The sequence below is a fragment of the Oncorhynchus tshawytscha genome, linkage group LG22 (assembly GCF_018296145.1).
Source record: "Oncorhynchus tshawytscha isolate Ot180627B linkage group LG22, Otsh_v2.0, whole genome shotgun sequence".
Taxonomy (NCBI): Eukaryota; Metazoa; Chordata; class Actinopteri; order Salmoniformes; family Salmonidae; genus Oncorhynchus; species Oncorhynchus tshawytscha.
The window spans coordinates 37459358-37472098 of record NC_056450.1 but is presented as its reverse complement, the minus strand read 5'-3'; the positions used below and the strand labels follow the sequence as shown (position 1 = coordinate 37472098).

The following is a 12741-nucleotide window of genomic DNA, read 5'->3' as shown; positions in this document are numbered from 1 at the left end:
TTCATATATATTTGTTCAAGATAAACATGATTTATTCCACGCATGTCTTGATTATAATGGATTTTTACTGACAATCACATTTTATAAAATAAAATAAATGAATTGCACCTTTATTGATAAATGTGATCTAGCAGAGGTAAATGGCAAATATTAACTAAGTATTAAGTATGAAATATTTTTATGTAAATTGTTAAGGCTGTATTGTTTTATAAACCCAATAATGTTGTGCGTCCATCAGACCCGCGAACATTGGGAAAATAACAAAAACACGAACACCACACAAGGATTAAACCGTTTTATTAGTGGATTTTTGTTTTGACGTTATTACACTACAATAAACATATGCAACCCCCCAGTCAGACGTGATCAGATCTCGAGTAGGCAGAAGTGCGAGTCCATTCCTACGAAAGCAGCTCCGCTGCGGAGTTTCCATTTAAACGAGACTCAGGACAGAACTTTGGAGAGTGGTCGCCAGACTTCAGATCACACTGCTAACTCTGCTCAACCTCGCATTCTATTTAACAGCGGGACTCGCAGCATTCGACTTGATTTAAAATACGGGGATCAAACCTACTGATATAAAGGGTGTAAGTTTGATTTTTTTCTCTCTCTGAAATAATTTATTACAGTTGAACAACGTTGTTATATTACAGTAAACCTTCCAACCTGGAACCTATACATTCTAATGCCGTATTAGTTTATTTTAGTGTTTTTCTTTTTAAATACGTGTGGAATCAAAACGTTCCGTCGGATCTTCATTAACTGAGTTGACGTGTAAAATGATTCATACCAGGCTATGTCTATGTACAATTTTCAGTCTGAATCTACACTTCAAAGGGGATTGATTGACTGATGACCATAAAGCCATGCACGTGACACCGGTCATTTTCATCTGTGGTAAGTAGCCTCTGCGCTGAGCGCTTTGAACGCAATTAACATTTTCCTATGCCAACCAGCGGCCTAATGATGCAATGAAAACGGTATGAGTTGTAAACTGCCCTAGAGGTTGTGTAATTTATACTGTTAACTATATGTGTTGTGAACTTGCGATGCAGAATTTAAAGGTTTAAAATCACAGAAAAATGTGGGTACCTCAAGCATCCAGAATTGAAAGATCAGATCTACAGATAGACTACTATAGCCTTCATGGATGAAGGACGGGACAGAGGGAGGCAGAGGGTTGTGTTTACTGTCTCCAGCTCTGAGACAAGATGCCTTGTTTTTTGGGGGGGGATCCCCATTCCCCTCATTAGGGGTCACTTCTCAGTTCACAGTTGGGCCACTGTCCTTGGTGGTAAATTCCCCTGTCTTCCTGGGTGGTGTTGGAGAGGTGTCTGGGTGGGACTTTGTGCTTTGGGGAGGCTAACCATCAACTCTGTTTGTTGTTTATGGTTCTCTTAAAACAGCCCAGCTGAATCCACAAATGGAGCCAGTCCACCTCACCAACGATGTTGTTGTTACAGCATCACAGGGTGTGTGGGTTGGGGGAGGGTGGGGTTATTTAATCCGAGGCTGGGGACTGGTCTTTGTTTAAAGGGTTCTACTTGTGAGTGTAGTCTACCCGGCAGTCTGTCATTATAGAGATACAGAGTGATCTCTTCAGAACCCTGACGCCTCTGTGTGTGACCTCTGGAGGTCAGGGTTCATTCCCATCTCCTCACATCATTGGGCCAGACTAGGTTAATTACTTTTCATGTGTTGGGTGAAAGGGACTGGCTGATCAGATGGACAAAGCTCAGCTCTTCTCGCTCTGCCCTCTTCTCTCCTCCCCCTCCTCCTCAGAAGATGCTAGAGGATGAGAGAGCTGGGGATTTTAAAGAGCAGTGGCTGTATCTATTTTCTATAGGTTGTTGACAGCCGAGGCTCCTGTCTCACACTCGAAATGTAACTGGTCTTCATTGGGTCATTTGTGTCACAGTGGTCTCCCTCAGGCATTGTGGGAAAGCCTTGCAGGTGATTCTGCACGTGAGCCCCCACTGTTGTGACTAGTAGACGGGGAACAGCAGCTGTGTTAAGAAAGATGGTGAACAGGGACCTTCTTTACTGTGGAGTGAAAGGAGAGAAGAAAAGACTGAACAAACTGTTCTTTTGTGAATAAATCTCCCTCTGAAAGAATGTACGTTGGTGACGAGTGTTCAGGCTTACATGAAAGAGGACAGAAGCATTCCTTATAGAACTAAAGCCTCTGTGACATAGCTTTCTTCTAGTCTCCCGGAGCACCGGTGTGCTTTTTGTGTGCAGGTGAAGGACAGGTACAGGCTGGTGCCCAGTGTTGGGAGGCCCTCTGTGAACGGAGACTCCGGAACTCGTGGATTCAAGAACAATGGGCCAGTTAAAGCCCTCCACAGAAACCAGACGGAGAGGGGGAGAGAGGGGGGGTTTATGAGAGAGAAGAAGAGTGGTGGGCAGGGACTTTTCTCTGTGAAAAAAGGAAGATGAGGAGGAGGATGATGAGGGGGGGACGATGAGGAGGAGGATGAGGAGATGTTCTTTCTAATAACAAGAGTGGCATTGGCACTTGTGGTATCATGTTTAACCTAACCCCAGTGTACTTGATAGGGTCATATATCTTAGGTTAACACAGTACCTATTGTGAACTGTGTTTTGGGGCTTGTATTTCATGGTTGTCAGGGTCAAGTTGACGTCGTGTATAACAAAGTAAGTGCACTTGAAGTTAAGAGTGAAAACACAATGCGTCAGGTAAAAGTTGGGATTGTTTCCTACCAGTTGTCACTTGAAACAGTGGGTGTATGAATGAAGGTTACAATATAAATATTTTTTCTATCTCAGCCTTTTTGTCTCCGCTGATTGATGGCCATAGCACCATAGCCCTGTCATGTATGTTACAACCCTATCAGATCATACATGCTCCTCAGGCTTTAACCACAGTTGAACCCCCTCACACAGTTGAACCCCTCACACAGTTGAACCCCCACACAGTTGAACCCCCTCACACAGTTGAACCCCCTCACACAGTTGAACCCCCACACAGTTGAACCCCCACACAGTTGAACCCCCCACACAGTTGAACCCCCTCACACAGTTGAACCCCCTCACACAGTTGAACCCCCTCACACAGTTGAACCCCCCACACAGTTGAACCCCCTCACACAGTTGAACCCCCTCACACAGTTGAACCCCCCACACAGTTGAACCCCCACACAGTTGAACCTCCCCACACAGTTGAACCCCCTCACACAGTTGAACCCCCTCACACAGTGGAACCCCCCACACAGTTGAACGCCCTCACACAGTTGAACCCCCTCACACAGTTGAACCCCCCCACACAGTATTCCAATTAGCTGTTTATCTACTGTCTACCTGTCTTCTTGGAAAGAGGCACTTCCTCTACTTAGTCTGATGGGCTGCTTTCTGGTCTACTCTCACTCTAAGAAATATAACAGACAAGGCCCAGGGAGGGGAGGAGAAAGCCTGGACTGTGTTGTCCCTCCAGGCCTGCTTAGCTTCTGCCTCTTTATCACACTGCTGTATGCATCTACAACCAAGCTCTATCGTATGATGATAGGCTCCGTCATACGTCTTAAATACACCTGTATATACACCTGTATTTAAGAGTGGACATGACGTTCATTATGGAGCCTGAGAGGGATGGTCAGTCCACTATTCCTTCTCACTGCACACAGTCTCCACTGCCTCAGTTCTAATATCAAGGGACAGATGGTTGCCTAGTAAAACACTCACCTTTAAACCCTAACGATCTGTTTCATGTGGTCATGAAGACGGGTCAGTGCTCACCTGTAATTGACTGGTATATAGATACCCCCATAGGGAGCGCTAAGCTAGCTGATTTAGTTTGGTGTTACAGGTGAAAAGTTTAATTCCAAAACGCTATATATCCATTTTCAGAAATGTTGGTAAAACATTTTTTTGTTGAAAGTACTTAAGAAAGAGATTGGTGTTTTTTTTCTCACTATTTATTCATTGCAATGACAGACATGTATTTGTTCAAAATCCATCACTTGATGGTTTCATATCAGAGAGACAAATAATCATGTTATTTTGTAAAATGCTATACATCTGCATCACTCTTAGAGAAAGCAGTACTGCTTGATTTTACACGTTAAAATGTAACATACATTACAAAAAAAATTACAAATGATTGTCACGATCGTCGTATTGAGTAGACCAAAGCACAGTGTGAATGCATCATTTTTAATAAAGGACAAACTAACAAACTTGACTGCTATCAAACCACTGTGCTAACATACAATGTAACATAGACATTAATCCACCAACCACAACACAAAACAGGCTACCTAAATATGGTTCCCAATCAGAGACAACGACAAACACCTGCCTCTGATTGAGAACCATATCAGGCCAAAACATATAGAAAAATACAAACTAGACATACAACATAGAATGCCCACCCATATCACACCCTGACCAAACAAAACATAGAAACAAACAACACAAATCATGGTCAGAGTGTGACAATGATACATTTCTCACATGTGGTATTTCCTAGTTTTGATGTCTTCACTATTATTCTACAATGTAGAAAAACGTGTTTTTTTTTTAAATAAAGAGAAACCCTTGAATGAGTAGGTGTGTCCAAACGTTTGATTGGTTCTGTAGATATATTTTTAATAATTCAATACAGTAATATGATATCTGTATGTAAAACATTTACATTTACAAAACATAGTCATTTAGCAGATGTTCTCATCAAGAGTTTCTTACAATAAGTTTATTTATCTTATAAAGGAGAAGTTTATTTATCTTAAAGGAGAAGTTTATTTATCTTAAAGGAGAAGTTTATTTATCTTAAAGGAGAAGTTTATTTATCTTATAAAGGAGAAGTTTATTTATCTTAAAGGAGAAGTTTATTTATCTTATAAAGGAGAAGTTTATTTATCTTAAAGGAGAAGTTTATTTATCTTAAAGGAGAAGTTTATCCAAAATCAAGAAACTCCAAATTGATTCCATACGTTGAAACTCTTTTCAGTGGAGTCTACACTCTGCTCCTCTCTCTCCCTGTAGTGCTGTACTGAAAGAGCTGCGAAAAACAGATCACGTAACTCGTAACGTTGCTGGATGCAGAGCGTCACTCTGCTCCCGTTGCCAGTGAATTCATGATTCAGAAATCTGCCAATTGCAGCAGGGTAGCCTAGTAGTTAGACCGTTGGACCGGAAGATTGCAAGTTCAAATCCCGAGCTGACAAGGTACAAATCTGTCGTTCTGCCCCTGAACAGGCAGTTAACCCACTGTTCCTAGGCCAGTTAACCCACTGTTCCTAGGCCAGTTAACCCACTGTTCCTAGGCCAGTTAACCCACTGTTCCTAGGCCAGTTAACCCACTGTTCCTAGGCCAGTTAACCCACTGTTCCTAGGCCAGTTAACCCACTGTTCCTAGGCCAGTTAACCCACTGTTCCTAGGCCAGTTAACCCACTGTTCCTAGGCCGTCGTTGACAATAAGAATGTGTTCTTAACTGACTTGCCTAGTTAAATAAAGGAAGTATTGTTTTGTTGAAAGCATAATGAGCTATTTTTGTCAAAGTACTATTGGTTATGAGTCAGGAAATGTATATTTTTCCACCTTATACAGTTGCGGTTAACTTCCTGTCATTATTTGATGTAGCCGACTGCCACAGCAGTGGAGATGGGTAACAACTGAGCATGTGTGGGGAAAACCGTGCTACATACAAACGTTACGATATGCCCTTATATGGAACTTGACGTCAAGATGTAAATTCTCCTGCAGCCAACCTTACTTCACTGTGTGTGTGTAGCCAGCACGTCAGCAACGATGCATATGAATAAGATATGCAATCTGAAATTACAAACAGTTATGGTGTTGACGTTGCCCCCAGGATCAGTTTGGAACTCGGTAGTGAGTGTTGCAACCGAGGACAGACGGTTTTTATACGCTTCAGCAATCTGTGGTCCCGTTCTGTGAGCTTGTGTGGTCTACCACTTCGCAGCTGAGCCGTTGTTGCTCCTAGATGTTTCCACGTCACAATAACAGCACTTACAGTTGAACGGGGCAGCTTTAGCAAACTGACAAACGGACTTGATAGAAAGGTGGCATCCTATGACGGTGTCACCTTGAAAGTCACTGCTCTTCAGTAAGGCCATTCTAGTGCCAGTGTTTGTCTATTTAAAAAAAATATATATTTCACCTTTATTTAACCAGGTAGGCAAGTTGAGAACAAGTTCTCATTTACAATTGCGACCTGGCCAAGATAAAGCAAAGCAGTTCGACACATACAACGACACAGTTACACATGGAGTAAAACAAACATACAGTCAACAATACAGTATAAACAAGTCTATATACGATGTGAGCAAATGAGGTGAGAAGGGAGGTAAAGGCAAAAAAGGCCATGGTGGAAAAGTAAATACAATATAGCAAGTAAAACACTGGAATGGTAGATTTGCAGTGGAAGAATGTGCAAAGTAGAAATAAAAATAATGGGGTGCAAAGGAGCAAAATAAATAAATTAATTAAATACAGTAGGGAAAGAGGTAGTTGTTTGGGCTAAATTATAGGTGGGCTATGTACTGTGTCTATGGAGATTGCATGGCTGTGTGCTCTGTTTTACACACCGGTCAGCAACGGGTGTGGCTGAAATAACTGAATCCACTTATTTGAAGGTGAGTCCACATACGTTTGTATATATAGTGTATGTAGCCTAGACTGATTCTTGAAGTTGGAGGTGCTCTTATTATGTTATTACCATTGCACCTTGACATGTAGACATAGAGGCTGGGATACTCTACAGGTTGACACATGAACCCTATCTATTTATGATCGGGGATAAATAAAAGGTTAGATCACTCGTTAGATAACTGTCCGTTTGGCCCAGCCTGAACAGGGGTGTGTCTCCAATTCATTTTTGTAATACCGATTATTTATTTTAAAAAATATATATCTCTCAGGAAACCAGAGTTTATGTGATTCCTGTAATATTTATGAAGGACATTGTAAACAAGGATGGTAAAATTGTGTCACACAAGCTTGTAACAGTGTATGGAGGTGTATGCTCAATACAAAATTATAAAAACACTAATCTCAGCTTTGCCATAAAATTGGAAGAAAAATTGAAGTAGTCTGTCTGCCACCCATTGAAAATCCTTAAGGCTTAAATGATTAGTATAAATCTGAAAATGTATCAGTTTTACTTAAAGTAAAATGGTTTGACAGCAATGGTGTATAAAATTAAAGTTAGTTGGGAACAGGTCTTTGATGTCCCACTACCTTGGCATTGGGTCTTTGAACTGAAATATAAAACAATTGACACATCAATTCGTTCATTTCTATTTAAGCTATTATATAAAATATTTGCTGCAAAAATAATGCTCAATAGATGGGTCATTGGACAGTCAGCCCTGTGTAGACTCTGCCACGAGGAAACAGAATCTATAGAACAGTCAGCCCTGTGCAGACTCTGCCACGAGGAAACAGAATCTATAGAACAGTCAGCCCTGTGCAGACTCTGCCACGAGGAAACAGAATCTATAGAACAGTCAGCCCAGTGCAGACTCTGCCACGAGGAAACAGAATCTATAGAACAGTCAGCCCTGTGCAGACTCTGCCACGAGGAAACAGAATCTATAGAACAGTCAGCCCTGTGCAGACTCTGCCACGAGGAAACAGAATCTATAGAACAGTCAGCCCTGTGCAGACTCTGCCACGAGGAAACAGAATCTATAGAACAGTCAGCCCTGTGCAGACTCTGCCACGAGGAAACAGAATCTATAGAACAGTCAGCCCTGTGCAGACTCTGCCACGAGGAAACAGAATCTATAGAACAGTCAGCCCTGTGCAGACTCTGCCACGAGGAAACAGAATCTATAGAACAGTCAGCCCTGTGCAGACTCTGCCACGAGGAAACAGAATCTATAGAACAGTCAGCCCTGTGCAGACTCTGCCACGAGGAAACAGAATCTATAGAACAGTCAGCCCTGTGCAGACTCTGCCACGAGGAAACAGAATCTATAGAACAGTCAGCCCTGTGCAGACTCTGCCACGAGGAAACAGAATCTATAGAACAGTCAGCCCTGTGCAGACTCTGCCACGAGGAAACAGAATCTATAGAACAGTCAGCCCTGTGCAGACTCTGCCACGAGGAAACAGAATCTATAGAACAGTCAGCCCTGTGCAGACTCTGCCACGAGGAAACAGAATCTATAGAACAGTCAGCCCTGTGCAGACTCTGCCACGAGGAAACAGAATCTATAGAACAGTCAGCCCTGTGCAGACTCTGCCACGAGGAAACAGAATCTATAGAACAGTCAGCCCTGTGCAGACTCTGCCACGAGGAAACAGAATCTATAGAACAGTCAGCCCTGTGCAGACTCTGCCACGAGGAAACAGAATCTATAGAACAGTCAGCCCTGTGCAGACTCTGCCACGAGGAAACAGAATCTATAGAACAGTCAGCCCTGTGCAGACTCTGCCACGAGGAAACAGAATCTATAGAACAGTCAGCCCTGTGCAGACTCTGCCATGAGGAAACAGAATCTATAGAACAGTCAGCCCTGTGCAGACTCTGCCATGAGGAAACAGAATCTATAGAACAGTCAGCCCTGTGCAGACTCTGCCATGAGGAAACAGAATCTATAGAACAGTCAGCCCAGTGCAGACTCTGCCATGAGGAAACAGAATCTATAGAACAGTCAGCCCTGTGTAGACTCTGCCACGAGGAAACAGAATCTATAGAACAGTCAGCCCAGTGCAGACTCTGCCACGAGGAAACAGAATCTATAGAACAGTCAGCCCAGTGCAGACTCTGCCATGAGGAAACAGAATCTATAGAACAGTCAGCCCTGTGCAGACTCTGCCACGAGGAAACAGAATCTATAGAACAGTCAGCCCTGTGCAGACTCTGCCATGAGGAAACAGAATCTATAGAACAGTCAGCCCAGTGCAGACTCTGCCACGAGGAAACAGAATCTATAGAACAGATTTTCTGGTACTGTCCATCGGTGGCTCGCTTTTGGAATCCAGGAATGGTTGTGATGTCATAATATCCTGTTTCAGATTGACCTGCAAACTGTTTTGTTAGGGGATCTGAAAAACCACCATCAGTCAATGGGATATATCATTATACTCTTGGCCTAAAGTATTTATTTTTAGGTCAATATCACTAGACATTTTACAAATAGGAAGGTTCAGGACCTTTGTAAGACATCACAGTAAAATGGAGTGATGTGTTGCAAGATAAAATAGTAAAGTGGCATTATACTGGGAAAGATGTGTTAATCTGTGTACATCGGAGGTAAGATCACAAAGAATAGTGGATTGGCCACTGTGGGTGAAAATACAGCACTTACAGAAAGAGGAAAATCCAGCTATGGCTAAAAGAGGAGTGGGAAAATATGTATAATTATGTCACTAGATGTACTGTACATGTGAGCAAAAACAGCTGTAACTAGCAGTAGAAGTATTGTTGTCCATTAGTTTACACCAATCAGGGTAGAGATGGTAGGGTTGGGGGGAAAATGTCAATACATAAAAATGCAGACAATTAAATTGATAGAATCCTGTACTTGACCTGTATGGTTGGAGCTGTCTGGCTGGTGTTGGTGAGGCAGGAAGCAGAAGTGTCACGTTCTGACCATAGTTCTTTTGTGTTTTCTTTGTTTTAGTGTTGGTCAGGACATGAGCTGAGTGGGCATTCTATGTTGTGTGTCTAGTTTTCCCATTTCTATGTTTGGCCTGATATGGTTCTCAATCAGAGGCAGGTGTTAGTCATTGTCTCTGATTGGGAACCATATTTAGGTAGCCTGTTTTGTGTTGGGTTTTTGTGGGTGGTTGTCTTCTGTCTTTGTGTCTATGTACCAGATAGGACTGTTTTGGTTTTTCACATTTGTTGTTTTGGTATTTTGTAGTGTTCACGTTTATGGTCTTTATTAAACATGTTGAACTCTAACCACGCTGCGCTTTGGTCCTCTCCTTTGTCCACAGAAGAAAACCGTTACAAGAAGACCTAGTGCAGGGTTTTTAATTTTAAGGCTCTTGGAGAAGGTGCAGGTATTTACAAAATATACAAATCATCCAACAAGATGCCGGACCAGGCTGAAAGTAAATAAAAATTTATTTTTTCTTAAACTAGTCAAATGACTATAAAGACTGAAGATCAGTCTGGCTAGCCCCTTAGGGCTCAGAATAACACTAACCAACCCAGGCGGCCATCTTCCACTCCCATAAAACTCTACACCTGAGTATACAGTATATACCCTGGCAGAGACCAGGTGACAGGAAACACTTATATTAATATAAAACACTTTGTCAAACTAAGCCAATAAACACTTAGCAAGTAAACAACAATATAATAACAGTTTAGATACTATAACCTGTATGATACAGACATATATAGAATACTTTTAAAAGAGCTGGACTAGAGCAGAAACTCTTTCACCCCAATTAGTACCCCAATTAGTAATGGAATGTCCCTTAATGAGCAGACCATGGCCACCTGGGCGCTTGGTGGCCACGCCCCTCCACATGCTACAAGACAGATCTCACACTAACATTTAAGTGCTGCTTCAGACTGGCAAATAAGTACTGCTTTAGACTGGAAAATACTACAGATTTAGACTGGCAAATAGTACTGCTTTAAACTGGCAAATAGTACTGCTTTAGACTCAAATAGTACTGCTTTAGGCTGACATAGTACTGCTTTAGACTGGAAAATACTACAGATTTAGACTGGCAAATAGTACTGCTTCAGACTGGCAAATAGTACTGCTTCAGACTGGCAAATAGTACTGTTTTAGACTGGCAAATAGTACCACTTTAAACTGACATAGTACTTCTTTAGACTGGCAAATAGTACAGATTTAGACTGGCAAATCATACTTTAGACAAGCAACATAACCAACACACTTTCTGATTTACTTCTCATGTCTTCTGTCATTTATATTCAATGTTTATAAATTTATCAAGTACAGGTAACAAGGTGAGGTGACCAAGCAATTATATCTTCAGGTATACTGTGATAATGGGACTAGTGCGTGCAGTTTGAAGGGTGTTGCTAACTAACACTAGCGCAATTGCTAAGTTCCAGTCATTGCCCTAATGCTCGTTAGCATCGTCTTGCGGAGCTACCTCTAACTTCTTTCATACTAGACAACAGAGACATACAAATGGTGTCCACAAGTTCTTTTGACTCTGGGGAAGTAAATAAAGGATTTCATTGCCAAAATCCCAAAGTATCCCTTTAAAATAGCTAGGTGAGAAAATATAACAGTCAAATATACAGAATGCGAACATTCCATTCCGGCTAAACAATAGATGTAGCGTTTAGCAAAAAACACATTTTCATACACATCTAAAACATTTAAATAAAACATCTGGCAACGGTAATACTTTACAAACACATTACGGTACCCATAAGCAACCATTTCTGATGAAAAAACACATGTGGATGTAGTGTTTTGGAAATAAACTCTTTATGTTGATGTGTGAAATTGTGAACATGTGGCCAGAAGGTGTTGCAGTCATCTGTAAGTGAGATTTCTTACTTCTTCCTTGTTTCATTACTCATCTCTAGTGATACCTGGAGGGAAATGACAGGAAGTGTCTGGCTTATCCAGGTCATCTCTCTGTGTCCCAAGGGACAGGAAAGGTCAGCTGCTGGTCTTGGTTCAACTGAAATGGAAAGAAAAATGGCTTCCTACCATCACACATGAACGGAGGCATGTTCAGGTTCAGTCATACACAGCACGCACACACACACACGCACACACACACACACACACACACACACACACACACACACACACACACACACACACACACACACACACACACACACACACACACACACACACACACACACACACACACACACACACACAGCGCACGCACACACAGCGCACGCACGCACACACACACACACACACACACACACACACACACACACACACACACACACACGCACGCACACACACACACACACAGCACACGCACACAGCACACACACACACACACACACACAGCACACGCACGCACGCACGCTCACACACACCACACACACACACACACACACACACACACACACACACACACACACACACACACACACACACACACACACACACACACACACACACACACACACACACACACACAGAACAGACTTTCCCTAATCTCAAGGTTATTCGGAGATTGTACATTAAATCAATTTAAATACCAGACAGATTTACACAAAAGTCTTTGATTGTGTCTCTGATAAAATGTATCAGGAAAATGGAGTGCACTTGGAGTATAACACAATTGCAAATCCCCTGTGTACTTTCTAAGTAGAAACACATGTGTGATTAGTTTGGGGCGGCAGGTTAGAGCGTTGGGCCAGTAACCGAAAGGTTGCTCAATCGAATCCCTGACAAGGTAAATATCTGTCGTTCTGCCCCTGAACAGGGCAGGTAACCCACTCTTCCTAGGCCGTCATTGTAAATAAGAATTTGTTCTTAACAGACTTGCCTAGTTAAACAAAAGTACTTTTTATTTTATTTTAGCTAATGTCCATGTGCTCCAGTGGAGGATTTGAGTGAATCTCCATCCGTTACTCCAGCTGGTGAAAGAGCAAACGGAAATCACTAGTCAGTAAATCAAACCCACAGCTACTTGACTGGCTGGCTGCAGCCAACATCTGCTGAACATGTAGTGTCTGACTGCCCACGTAGACTTACACTGATTAATAGCATGGCCAGGGGCTGGTGACTGAACAGATCTGGGACTTGGGAGTACCAAAGGGCATAGGAGGTAT

General features: G+C 42.3%; 1 protein-coding gene across 2 annotated transcripts in view; it reads left to right on the top strand.

Annotated features, from left to right (window-relative positions):
• The first annotated feature begins 431 nt into the window (after positions 1 to 431).
• Positions 432 to 12741, top strand: part of LOC112221344 (laminin subunit beta-2) — a 79763-nt gene continuing 67453 nt past the window's right edge. For both annotated transcript variants that reach the window (XM_042304172.1, XM_042304171.1), the window contains exons 1-2: positions 432 to 587; positions 818 to 897. In XM_042304172.1, coding sequence (XP_042160106.1) covers positions 867 to 897 — 31 coding nt within the window. In that variant the 5' untranslated portion in view covers positions 432 to 587; positions 818 to 866. The remainder of the gene's footprint in view (positions 588 to 817; positions 898 to 12741) is intronic.